At 47.8% G+C, this 13,517-nt stretch overlaps 1 protein-coding gene across 2 annotated transcripts in view; it reads right to left on the bottom strand.

Moving 5' to 3' along the window:
• The window catches only part of ptprna (protein tyrosine phosphatase receptor type Na), a 101,036-nt gene that overhangs the window by 63,836 nt on the left and 23,683 nt on the right, over positions 1 to 13,517 (bottom strand). For both annotated transcript variants that reach the window (XM_036959457.1, XM_036959458.1), the window contains exon 3: positions 11,848 to 11,958. In XM_036959457.1, the coding sequence (XP_036815352.1) occupies positions 11,848 to 11,958 (111 nt within the window). The remainder of the gene's footprint in view (positions 1 to 11,847; positions 11,959 to 13,517) is intronic.

The following is a 13,517-nucleotide window of genomic DNA, read 5'->3' on the forward strand; positions in this document are numbered from 1 at the left end:
ACTCACCCTGCAGTGTGTTATAGTGTTGACTCACCCTGCAGTGTGTTAGAGTGTTGACTCACCCTGCATTGTGTTATAGTGTTGACTCACCCTGCAGTGTGTTAGAGTGTTGACTCACTCTGCAGTGTGTTAGTGTGTTGACTCACCCTGCAGTGTGTTAGTGTTGACTCACCCTGCAGTGTGTTAGAGTGTTGACTCACCCTGCAGTGTGTTAGAGTGTTGACTCACCCTGCAGTGTGTTAGAGTGTTGACTCACCATGCAGTGTGTTAGAGTGTTGACTCACCCTGCATTGTGTTATAGTGTTGACTCACCCTGCAGTGTGTTAGAGTGTTGACTCACCCTGCAGTGTGTTATAGTGTTGACTCACCCTGCAGTGTGTTAGTGTTGACTCACCCTGCAGTGTGTTAGAGTGTTGACTCACCCTGCAGTGTGTTAGAGTGTTGACTCACTATGCAGTGTGTTAGAGTGTTGACTAACCCTGCAGAGTGTTAGAGTGTTGACTCACCCTGCAGTGTGTTATACTGTTGACTCACCCTACAGTGTGTTAGAGTGTTGACTCACCCTGCAGTGTGTTAGAGTGTTGACTCACCATGCAGTGTGTTAGAGTGTTGACTCACCCTGCATTGTGTTATAGTGTTGACTCACCCTGAAGTGTGTTAGAGTGTTGACTCACCCTGCAGTGTGTTATAGTGTTGACTCACCCTGCAGTGTGTTATAATGTTGACTCACCCTGCAGTGTGTTAGTGTTGACTCACCCTGCAGTGTGTTAGAGTGTTGACTCACCATGCAGTGTGTTATAATGTTGACTCACCCTGCAGTGTGTTATACTGTTGACTCACCCTGCAGTGTGTTATAGTGTTGACTCACCCTGCAGTGTGTTAGTGTTGACTCACCCTGCAGTGTGTTAGAGTGTTGACTCACCCTGCAGTGTGTTAGAGTGTTGACTCACCCTGCAGTGTGTTAGAGTGTTGACTCACCATGCAGTGTGTTATAGTGTTGACTCACCCTGCAGTGTGTTAGAGTGTTGACTCACCCTGCAGTGTGTTAGAGTGTTGACTCACCATGCAGTGTGTTAGAGTGTTGACTCACCATGCATTGTGTTATAGTGTTGACTCACCCTGCAGTGTGTTAGAGTGTTGACTCACCCTGCATTGTGTTATAGTGTTGACTCACCCTGCAGTGTGTTAGAGTGTTGACTCACCATGCGGGGTGTTAGAGTGTTGACTCACCCTGCAGTGTGTTAGAGTGTTGACTCACCCTGCAGTGTGTTAGAGTGTTGACTCACCCTGCAGTGTGTTATAGTGTTGACTCACCCTGCAGTGTGTTAGAGTGTTGACTCACCCTGCAGTGTGTTATACTGTTGACTCACCCTGCAGTGTGTTAGAGTGTTGACTCACCCTGCAGTGTGTTATAGTGTTGACTCACTCTGCAGTGTGTTAGTGTGTTGACTCACCCTGCAGTGTGTTAGTGTTGACTCACCCTGCCGTGTGTTAATGTGTTGACTCACCCTGCAGTGTGTTAGTGTTGACTCACCCTGCAGTGTGTTATAGTGTTGACTCACCCTGCAGTGTGTTAGAGTGTTGACTCACTCTGCAGTGTGTTAGTGTGTTGACTCACCCTGCAGTGTGTTAGTGTTGACTCACCCTGCAGTGTGTTAGAGTGTTGACTCACCCTGCAGTGTGTTAGAGTGTTGACTCACCCTGCAGTGTGTTAGAGTGTTGACTCACCATGCAGTGTGTTAGAGTGTTGACTCACCCTGCATTGTGTTATAGTGTTGACTCACCCTGCAGTGTGTTAGAGTGTTGACTCACCCTGCAGTGTGTTATAGTGTTGACTCACCCTGCAGTGTGTTAGTGTTGACTCACCCTGCAGTGTGTTAGAGTGTTGACTCACCCTGCAGTGTGTTAGAGTGTTGACTCACTATGCAGTGTGTTAGAGTGTTGACTAACCCTGCAGAGTGTTAGAGTGTTGACTCACCCTGCAGTGTGTTATACTGTTGACTCACCCTACAGTGTGTTAGAGTGTTGACTCACCCTGCAGTGTGTTAGAGTGTTGACTCACCATGCAGTGTGTTAGAGTGTTGACTCACCCTGCATTGTGTTATAGTGTTGACTCACCCTGAAGTGTGTTAGAGTGTTGACTCACCCTGCAGTGTGTTATAGTGTTGACTCACCCTGCAGTGTGTTATAATGTTGACTCACCCTGCAGTGTGTTAGTGTTGACTCACCCTGCAGTGTGTTAGAGTGTTGACTCACCATGCAGTGTGTTATAATGTTGACTCACCCTGCAGTGTGTTATACTGTTGACTCACCCTGCAGTGTGTTATAGTGTTGACTCACCCTGCAGTGTGTTAGTGTTGACTCACCCTGCAGTGTGTTAGAGTGTTGACTCACCCTGCAGTGTGTTAGAGTGTTGACTCACCCTGCAGTGTGTTAGAGTGTTGACTCACCATGCAGTGTGTTATAGTGTTGACTCACCCTGCAGTGTGTTAGAGTGTTGACTCACCCTGCAGTGTGTTAGAGTGTTGACTCACCATGCAGTGTGTTAGAGTGTTGACTCACCATGCATTGTGTTATAGTGTTGACTCACCCTGCAGTGTGTTAGAGTGTTGACTCACCCTGCATTGTGTTATAGTGTTGACTCACCCTGCAGTGTGTTAGAGTGTTGACTCACCATGCGGGGTGTTAGAGTGTTGACTCACCCTGCAGTGTGTTAGAGTGTTGACTCACCCTGCAGTGTGTTAGAGTGTTGACTCACCCTGCAGTGTGTTAGAGTGTTGACTCACCCTGCAGTGTGTTAGAGTGTTGACTCACCCTGCAGTGTGTTATACTGTTGACTCACCCTGCAGTGTGTTAGAGTGTTGACTCACCCTGCAGTGTGTTATAGTGTTGACTCACTCTGCAGTGTGTTAGTGTGTTGACTCACCCTGCAGTGTGTTAGTGTTGACTCACCCTGCCGTGTGTTAATGTGTTGACTCACCCTGCAGTGTGTTAGTGTTGACTCACCCTGCAGTGTGTTAGAGTGTTGACTCACCCTGCAGTGTGTTAGAGTGTTGACTCACCCTGCAGTGTGTTAGAGTGTTGACTCACCATGCAGTGTGTTAGAGTGTTGACTCACCCTGCATTGTGTTATAGTGTTGACTCACCCTGCAGTGTGTTAGAGTGTTGACTCACCCTGCAGTGTGTTAGAATGTTGACTCACCATGCAGTGTGTTATAGTGTTGACTCACCCTGCAGTGTGTTAGAGTGTTGACTCACCCTGCAGTGTGTTAGAGTGTTGACTCACCATGCAGTGTGTTAGAGTGTTGACTCACCATGCATTGTGTTATAGTGTTGACTCACCCTGCAGTGTGTTAGAGTGTTGACTCACCCTGCATTGTGTTATAGTGTTGACTCACCCTGCAGTGTGTTAGAGTGTTAACTCACCATGCAGGGTGTTAGAGTGTTGACTCACCCTGCAGTGTGTTAGAGTGTTGACTCACCCTGCAGTGTGTTAGAGTGTTGACTCACCCTGCAGTGTGTTATAGTGTTGACAAACCCTGCAGTGTGTTAGAGTGTTGACTCACCCTGCAGTGTGTTATACTGTTGACTCACCCTGCAGTGTGTTAGAGAGTTGACTCACCCTGCAGTGTGTTATAGTGTTGACTCACCCTGCAGTGTGTTAGAGTGTTGACTCACCCTGCATTGTGTTATAGTGTTGACTCACCCTGCAGTGTGTTAGAGTGTTGACTCACTCTGCAGTGTGTTAGTGTGTTGACTCACCCTGCAGTGTGTTAGTGTTGACTCACCCTGCCGTGTGTTAATGTGTTGACTCACCCTGCAGTGTGTTAGTGTTGACTCACCCTGCAGTGTGTTAGAGTGTTGACTCACCCTGCAGTGTGTTAGAGTGTTGACTCACCCTGCAGTGTGTTAGAGTGTTGACTCACCATGCAGTGTGTTAGAGTGTTGACTCACCCTGCATTGTGTTATAGTGTTGACTCACCCTGCAGTGTGTTAGCGTGTTGACTCACCCTGCAGTGTGTTAGAGTGTTGACTCACCCTGCAGTGTGTTAGTGTTGACTCACCCTGCAGTGTGTTAGAGTGTTGACTCACTATGCAGTGTGTTAGAGTGTTGACTCACCCTGCAGGGTGTTAGAGTGTTGACTCACCCTGCAGTGTGTTATACTGTTGACTCACCCTGCAGTGTGTTAGAGTGTTGACTCACCCTGCAGTGTGTTAGAGTGTTGACTCACTATGCAGTGTGTTAGAGTGTTGACTCACCCTGCATTGTGTTATAGTGTTGACTCACCCTGCAGTGTGTTAGAGTGTTGACTCACCATGCAGGGTGTTAGAGTGTTGACTCACCCTGCAGTGTGTTAGAGTGTTGACTCACCCTGCATTGTGTTATAGTGTTGACTCACCCTGCAGTGTGTTAGAGTGTTGACTCACCCTGCATTGTGTTATAGTGTTGACTCACTCTGCAGTGTGTTAGAGTGTTGACTCACTCTGCAGTGTGTTAGTGTGTTGACTCACCCTGCAGTGTGTTAGTGTTGACTCACCCTGCCGTGTGTTAATGTGTTGACTCACCCTGCAGTGTGTTAGTGTTGACTCACCCTGCAGTGTGTTAGAGTGTTGACTCACCCTGCAGTGTGTTAGAGTGTTGACTCACCATGCAGTGTGTTAGAGTGTTGACTCACCCTGCATTGTGTTATAGTGTTGACTCACCCTGCAGTGTGTTAGAGTGTTGACTCACCCTGCAGTGTGTTAGAGTGTTGACTCACCCTGCAGTGTGTTAGTGTTGACTCACCCTGCAGTGTGTTAGAGTGTTGACTCACTATGCAGTGTGTTAGAGTGTTGACTAACCCTGCAGGGTGTTAGAGTGTTGACTCACCCTGCAGTGTGTTATACTGTTGACTCACCCTGCAGTGTGTTAGAGTGTTGACTCACCCTGCAGTGTGTTAGAGTGTTGACTCACCCTGCAGTGTGTTAGAGTGTTGACTCACCCTGCAGTGTGTTATAGTGTTGACTCACCCTGCAGTGTGTTAGTGTTGACTCACCCTGCAGTGTGTTAGAGTGTTGACTCACCCTGCAGTGTGTTAGAGTGTTGACTCACCCTGCAGTGTGTTATAGTGTTGACTCACCCTGCAGTGTGTTAGAGTGTTGACTCACCCTGCAGTGTGTTATACTGTTGACTCACCCTGCAGTGTGTTAGATTGTTGACTCACCCTGCAGTGTGTTATAGTGTTGACTCACCCTGCAGTGTGTTAGAGTGTTGACTCACCCTGCATTGTGTTATAGTGTTGACTCACCCTGCAGTGTGTTAGAGTGTTGACTCACTCTGCAGTGTGTTAGTGTGTTGACTCACCCTGCAGTGTGTTAGTGTTGACTCACCCTGCAGTGTGTTAGAGTGTTGACTCACCCTGCAGTGTGTTAGAGTGTTGACTCACCCTGCAGTGTGTTAGAGTGTTGACTCACCATGCAGTGTGTTAGAGTGTTGACTCACCCTGCATTGTGTTATAGTGTTGACTCACCCTGCAGTGTGTTAGAGTGTTGACTCACCCTGCAGTGTGTTATAGTGTTGATTCACCCTGCAGTGTGTTAGTGTTGACTCACCCTGCAGTGTGTTAGAGTGTTGACTCACCCTGCAGTGTGTTAGAGTGTTGACTCACTATGCAGTGTGTTAGAGTGTTGACTAACCCTGCAGGGTGTTAGAGTGTTGACTCACCCTGCATTGTGTTATAGTGTTGACTCACCCTGCAGTGTGTTAGAGTGTTGACTCACCCTGCAGTGTGTTAGAGTGTTGACTCACCCTGCAGTGTGTTAGTGTTGACTCACCCTGCAGTGTGTTAGAGTGTTGACTCACTATGCAGTGTGTTAGAGTGTTGACTAACCCTGCAGGGTGTTAGAGTGTTGACTCACCCTGCAGTGTGTTATACTGTTGACTCACCCTGCAGTGTGTTAGAGTGTTGACTCACCCTGCAGTGTGTTAGAGTGTTGACTCACTATGCAGTGTGTTAGAGTGTTGACTCACCCTGCATTGTGTTATAGTGTTGACTCACCCTGCAGTGTGTTAGAGTGTTGACTCACCATGCAGGGTGTTAGAGTGTTGACTCACCCTGCAGTGTGTTAGAGTGTTGACTCACCCTGCAGTGTGTTAGAGTGTTGACTCACCCTGCAGTGTGTTATAGTGTTGACTCACCCTGCAGTGTGTTAGAGTGTTGACTCACCCTGCAGTGTGTTAGAGTGTTGACTCACCTTGCAGTGTGTTAGAGTGTTGACTCACCCTGCAGTGTGTTATAGTGTTGACTCACCCTGCAGTGTGTTAGAGTGTTGACTCACCCTGCAGTGTGTTATACTGTTGACTCACCCTGCAGTGTGGTAGATTGTTGACTCACCCTGCAGTGTGTTATAGTGTTGACTCACCCTGCAGTGTGTTAGAGTGTTGACTCACCCTGCATTGTGTTATAGTGTTGACTCACCCTGCAGTGTGTTAGAGTGTTGACTCACTCTGCAGTGTGTTAGTGTGTTGACTCACCCTGCAGTCTGTTAGTGTTGACTCACCCTGCAGTGTGTTAGAGTGTTGACTCACCCTGCAGTGTGTTATAGTGTTGACTCACCCTGCAGTGTGTTAGTGTTGACTCACCCTGCAGTGTGTTAGAGTGTTGACTCACCCTGCAGTGTGTTAGAGTGTTGACTCACTATGCAGTGTGTTAGAGTGTTGACTAACCCTGCAGGGTGTTAGAGTGTTGACTCACCCTGCAGTGTGTTATACTGTTGACTCACCCTACAGTGTGTTAGAGTGTTGACTCACCCTGCAGTGTGTTAGAGTGTTGACTCACCATGCAGTGTGTTAGAGTGTTGACTCACCCTGCATTGTGTTATAGTGTTGACTCACCCTGCAGTGTGTTAGAGTGTTGACTCACCCTGCAGTGTGTTAGAGTGTTGACTCACCCTGCAGTGTGTTATAGTGTTGACTCACCCTGCAGTGTGTTATAATGTTGACTCACCCTGCAGTGTGTTATACTGTTGACTCACCCTGCAGTGTGTTATAGTGTTGACTCACCCTGCAGTGTGTTAGTGTTGACTCACCCTGCAGTGTGTTAGAGTGTTGACTCACCCTGCAGTGTGTTAGAGTGTTGACTCACTATGCAGTGTGTTAGAGTGTTGACTAACCCTGCAGGGTGTTAGTGTTGACTCACCCTGCAGTGTGTTAGAGTGTTGACTCACCATGCAGTGTGTTAGAGTGTTGACTCACCCTGCAGTGTGTTATAGTGTTGACTCACCCTGCAGTGTGTTATAATGTTGACTCACCCTGCAGTGTGTTAGAGTGTTGACTCACCCTGCAGTGTGTTATAGTGTTGACTCACCCTGCAGTGTGTTATAATGTTGACTCACCCTGCAGTGTGTTAGTGTTGACTCACCCTGCAGTGTGTTAGAGTGTTGACTCACTATGCAGTGTGTTAGAGTGTTGACTAACCCTGCAGGGTGTTAGAGTGTTGACTCACCCTGCAGTGTGTTATACTGTTGACTCACCCTGCAGTGTGTTAGAGTGTTGACTCACCCTGCAGTGTGTTAGAGTGTTGACTCACTATGCAGTGTGTTAGAGTGTTGACTCACCCTGCATTGTGTTATAGTGTTGACTCACCCTGCAGTGTGTTAGAGTGTTGACTCACCATGCAGGGTGTTAGAGTGTTGACTCACCCTGCAGTGTGTTAGAGTGTTGACTCACCCTGCAGTGTGTTAGAGTGTTGACTCACCCTGCAGTGTGTTATAGTGTTGACTCACCCTGCAGTGTGTTAGAGTGTTGACTCACCCTGCAGTGTGTTAGAGTGTTGACTCACCCTGCAGTGTGTTAGAGTGTTGACTCACCCTGCAGTGTGTTATAGTGTTGACTCACCCTGCAGTGTGTTATACTGTTGACTCACCCTGCAGTGTGTTAGATTGTTGACTCACCCTGCAGTGTGTTATAGTGTTGACTCACCCTGCAGTGTGTTAGAGTGTTGACTCACCCTGCATTGTGTTATAGTGTTGACTCACCCTGCAGTGTGTTAGAGTGTTGACTCACTCTGCAGTGTGTTAGTGTGTTGACTCACCCTGCAGTGTGTTAGTGTTGACTCACCCTGCAGTGTGTTAGAGTGTTGACTCACCCTGCAGTGTGTTAGAGTGTTGACTCACCCTGCAGTGTGTTAGAGTGTTGACTCACCATGCAGTGTGTTAGAGTGTTGACTCACCCTGCATTGTGTTATAGTGTTGACTCACCCTGCAGTGTGTTAGAGTGTTGACTCACCCTGCAGTGTGTTATAGTGTTGACTCACCCTGCAGTGTGTTAGTGTTGACTCACCCTGCAGTGTGTTAGAGTGTTGACTCACCCTGCAGTGTGTTAGAGTGTTGACTCACTATGCAGTGTGTTAGAGTGTTGACTCACCCTGCAGTGTGTTAGAGTGTTGACTCACTATGCAGTGTGTTAGAGTGTTGACGCACCCTGCATTGTGTTATAGTGTTGACTCACCCTGCAGTGTGTTAGAGTGTTGACTCACCATGCAGGGTGTTAGAGTGTTGACTCACCCTGCAGTGTGTTAGAGTGTTGACTCACCCTGCAGTGTGTTAGAGTGTTGACTCACACAGCAGTGTGTTATAGTGTTGACTCACCCTGCAGTGTGTTAGAGTGTTGACTCACCCTGCAGTGTGTTAGAGTGTTGACTCACCCTGCAGTGTGTTATAGTGTTGACTCACCCTGCAGTGTGTTATACTGTTGACTCACCCTGCAGTGTGTTAGATTGTTGACTCACCCTGCAGTGTGTTATAGTGTTGACTCACCCTGCAGTGTGTTAGAGTGTTGACTCACCCTGCATTGTGTTATAGTGTTGACTCACCCTGCAGTGTGTTAGAGTGTTGACTCACTCTGCAGTGTGTTAGTGTGTTGACTCACCCTGCAGTGTGTTAGTGTTGACTCACCCTGCAGTGTGTTAGAGTGTTGACTCACCCTGCAGTGTGTTAGAGTGTTGACTCACCCTGCAGTGTGTTAGAGTGTTGACTCACCATGCAGTGTGTTAGAGTGTTGACTCACCCTGCATTGTGTTATAGTGTTGACTCACCCTGCAGTGTGTTAGAGTGTTGACTCACCCTGCAGTGTGTTATAGTGTTGACTCACCCTGCAGTGTGTTAGTGTTGACTCACCCTGCAGTGTGTTAGAGTGTTGACTCACCCTGCAGTGTGTTAGAGTGTTGACTCACTATGCAGTGTGTTAGAGTGTTGACTAACCCTGCAGGGTGTTAGAGTGTTGACTCACCCTGCATTGTGTTATAGTGTTGACTCACCCTGCAGTGTGTTAGAGTGTTGACTCACCCTGCAGTGTGTTAGAGTGTTGACTCACCCTGCAGTGTGTTAGTGTTGACTCACCCTGCAGTGTGTTAGAGTGTTGACTCACTATGCAGTGTGTTAGAGTGTTGACTAACCCTGCAGGGTGTTAGAGTGTTGACTCACCCTGCAGTGTGTTATACTGTTGACTCACCCTGCAGTGTGTTAGAGTGTTGACTCACCCTGCAGTGTGTTAGAGTGTTGACTCACTATGCAGTGTGTTAGAGTGTTGACTCACCCTGCATTGTGTTATAGTGTTGACTCACCCTGCAGTGTGTTAGAGTGTTGACTCACCATGCAGGGTGTTAGAGTGTTGACTCACCCTGCAGTGTGTTAGAGTGTTGGCTCACCCTGCAGTGTGTTAGAGTGTTGACTCACCCTGCAGTGTGTTATAGTGTTGACTCACCCTGCAGTGTGTTAGAGTGTTGACTCACCCTGCAGTGTGTTAGAGTGTTGACTCACCCTGCAGTGTGTTAGAGTGTTGACTCACCCTGCAGTGTGTTATAGTGTTGACTCACCCTGCAGTGTGTTAGAGTGTTGACTCACCCTGCAGTGTGTTATACTGTTGACTCACCCTGCAGTGTGTTAGATTGTTGACTCACCCTGCAGTGTGTTATAGTGTTGACTCACCCTGCAGTGTGTTAGAGTGTTGACTCACTCTGCATTGTGTTATAGTGTTGACTCACCCTGCAGTGTGTTAGAGTGTTGACTCACTCTGCAGTGTGTTAGTGTGTTGACTCACCCTGCAGTGTGTTAGTGTTGACTCACCCTGCAGTGTGTTAGAGTGTTGACTCACCCTGCAGTGTGTTAGAGTGTTGACTCACCCTGCAGTGTGTTAGAGTGTTGACTCACCATGCAGTGTGTTAGAGTGTTGACTCACCCTGCATTGTGTTATAGTGTTGACTCACCCTGCAGTGTGTAGAGTGTTGACTCACCCTGCAGTGTGTTATAGTGTTGACTCACCCTGCAGTGTGTTAGTGTTGACTCACCCTGCAGTGTGTTAGAGTGTTGACTCACCCTGCAGTGTGTTAGAGTGTTGACTCACTATGCAGTGTGTTAGAGTGTTGACTAACCCTGCAGGGTGTTAGAGTGTTGACTCACCCTGCAGTGTGTTATACTGTTGACTCACCCTACAGTGTGTTAGAGTGTTGACTCACCCTGCAGTGTGTTAGAGTATTGACTCACCATGCAGTGTGTTAGAGTGTTGACTCACCCTGCATTGTGTTATAGTGTTGACTCACCCTGCAGTGTGTTAGAGTGTTGACTCACCCTGCAGTGTGTTAGAGTGTTGACTCACCCTGCAGTGTGTTATAGTGTTGACTCACCCTGCAGTGTGTTATAATGTTGACTCACCCTGCAGTGTGTTAGTGTTGACTCACCCTGCAGTGTTTTAGAGTGTTGACTCACCATGTAGTGTGTTATAATGTTGACTCACCCTGCAGTGTGTTATACTGTTGACTCACCCTGCAGTGTGTTATAGTGTTGACTCACCCTGCAGTGTGTTAGTGTTGACTCACCCTGCAGTGTGTTAGAGTGTTGACTCACCCTGCAGTGTGTTAGAGTGTTGACTCACTATGCAGTGTGTTAGAGTGTTGACTAACCCTGCAGGGTGTTAGTGTTGACTCACCCTGCAGTGTGTTAGAGTGTTGACTCACCATGCAGTGTGTTAGAGTGTTGACTCACCCTGCAGTGTGTTATAGTGTTGACTCACCCTGCAGTGTGTTATAATGTTGACTCACCCTGCAGTGTGTTAGTGTTGACTCACCCTGCAGTGTGTTATAGTGTTGACTCACCCTGCAGTGTGTTAGAGTGTTGACTCACCCTGCAGTGTGTTATACTGTTGACTCACCCTGCAGTGTGTTAGTGTGTTGACTCACCCTGCAGTGTGTTATACTGTTGACTCACCCTGCAGTGTGTTATACTGTTGACTCACCCTGCAGTGTGTTAGTGTGTTGACTCACCCTGCAGTGTGTTAGTGTTGACTCACCCTGCAGTGTGTTAGAGTGTTGACTCACCCTGCAGTGTGTTATACTGTTGACTCACCCTGCAGTGTGTTATAGTGTTGACTCACCCTGCAGTGTGTTAGTGTTGACTCACCCTGCAGTGTGTTAAAGTGTTGACTCACCCTGCAGTGTGTTAGTGTTGACTCACCCTGCAGTGTGTTAAAGTGTTGACTCACCCTGCAGTGTGTTAGTGTTGACTCACCCTGCAGTGTGTTAGAGTGTTGACTCACCCTGCAGTGTGTTAGAGTGTTGACTCACCCTGCAGTGTGTTAGAGTGTTGACTCACCCTGCAGTGTGTTATACTGTTGACTCACCCTGCAGTGTGTTATAGTGTTGACTCACCCTGCAGTGTGTTAGTGTTGACTCACCCTGCAGTGTGTTAAAGTGTTGACTCACCCTGCAGTGTGTTAAAGTGTTGACTCACCCTGCAGTGTGTTAAAGTGTTGACTCACCCTGCAGTGTGTTAAAGTGTTGACTCACCCTGCAGTGTGTTAAAGTGTTGACTCACCCTGCAGTGTGAGCTGTTTGAGGACTTCCTGCATCCTCTTCAGAACAGGAACCGACACCTGGTACTGCACCTGGTCCTGCTTAGAGGTACGGCATTGCCCAAAGAGACCGTCTGTAACACACAGCAAATCACATTAAAACACACACACACACACACACACACACACACACACACACACACACACACACACACACACACACACACACACACACACACACACACACACACACACACATGCACAGAGCAAATCACATTTACAGAGCATATATGCACACACACACACACACACACACGCACACACACACACACGCACGCACGCACGCACGCACGCACATAGTGAACCCAGCACTCTCTCTCCTCTCTCCTCCATAGTGAACCCAGCCCTATCTCTCCTCCATAGTGAACCCAGCCATCTTTCTCCTCCATAGTGAACCCAGCCCTCTTTCTCCTCCATAGTGAACCCAGCCCTCTTTCTCCTCCATAGTGAACCCAGCCCCCCTCTCCATAGTGAACCCAGCACTCTCTCTCCTCTCTCCTCCATAGTGAACCCAGCACTCTCTCTCCTCTCTCCTCCATTGTGAACCCAGCCCTCTCTCTCCTCTCTCCTCCATAGTGATCCCAGCCCTCCCTCTCCTCCATAGTTAACCCAGCCCCCTATCTCCTCCATAGTGAACCCAGACCTCTCTCTCCTCTCTCCTCCATAGTGAACCCAGGCCTCCCTCTCCTCCATAGTGAACCCAGCCCTCCCTCTCCTCTCTCCTCCATAGTGATCCCAGCCCCCTCTCTCCTGTCTCCTCCATAGTGAACCCAGCACTCTCTCTCCTCTCTCCTCCATAGTGAACCCAGCCCTATCTCTCCTCCATAGTGAACACAGCCCTCTCCCTCCTCCATAGTGAACCCAGCCCTATCTCTCCTCTCTCCTCCATAGTGAACCCAGCCCTATCTCTCCTCCATAGTGAACACAGCCCTCTCCCTCCTCCATAGTGAACCCAGCACTCTCTCTCCTCTCTCCTCCATAGTGAACCCAGCCCTATCTCTCCTCCATAGTGAACACAGCCCTCTCCCTCCTCCATAGTGAACCCAGCCCTATCTCTCCTCTCTCCTCCATAGTGAACCCAGCCCTCTCTCTCCTCCATAGTGAACCCAGCCCTCTCTCTCCTCTCGCCTCCATAATGAACACAACTCTCTTTCCTCTTATCCTACCATGAAAAACACCCAAAGACATGAGTCACTGCTATTTATAGGAAGAGGACAGAGAAATGGGGGAACGGGGGAGTGGTGGAATGGTGAATGGAGGAAAATGATGAAACAGAGAAGCTGAATGTATTTATTGGGAGTTAAAGGGATGTACACTGCAGTGTATTGTCTTATTTTTCATGACCGGACAAAATAGCATGTGACAAAAAAAGCCAAAATAGATAACATATGGATATAAATATATATATATATATATATATATAAATACATTTTAATATGGATATATATATAATTACATTTTAATAGCCAGCATCATTGTGAAAGCCATTATAAGGGGTTCATAACCATGAACTGTAGGAAGGTCATAATGCATTATAACTGCCTCATAATGCATTATAACTGCCTCATAATGCATTATAACTGCCTCATAATGCCTTATAACTGCCTCATAATGCATTAGAACTGCCTTATAA

Source organism: Oncorhynchus mykiss, chromosome 22, assembly GCF_013265735.2.
Source record: "Oncorhynchus mykiss isolate Arlee chromosome 22, USDA_OmykA_1.1, whole genome shotgun sequence".
Lineage (NCBI taxonomy): Eukaryota > Metazoa > Chordata > Actinopteri > Salmoniformes > Salmonidae > Oncorhynchus > Oncorhynchus mykiss.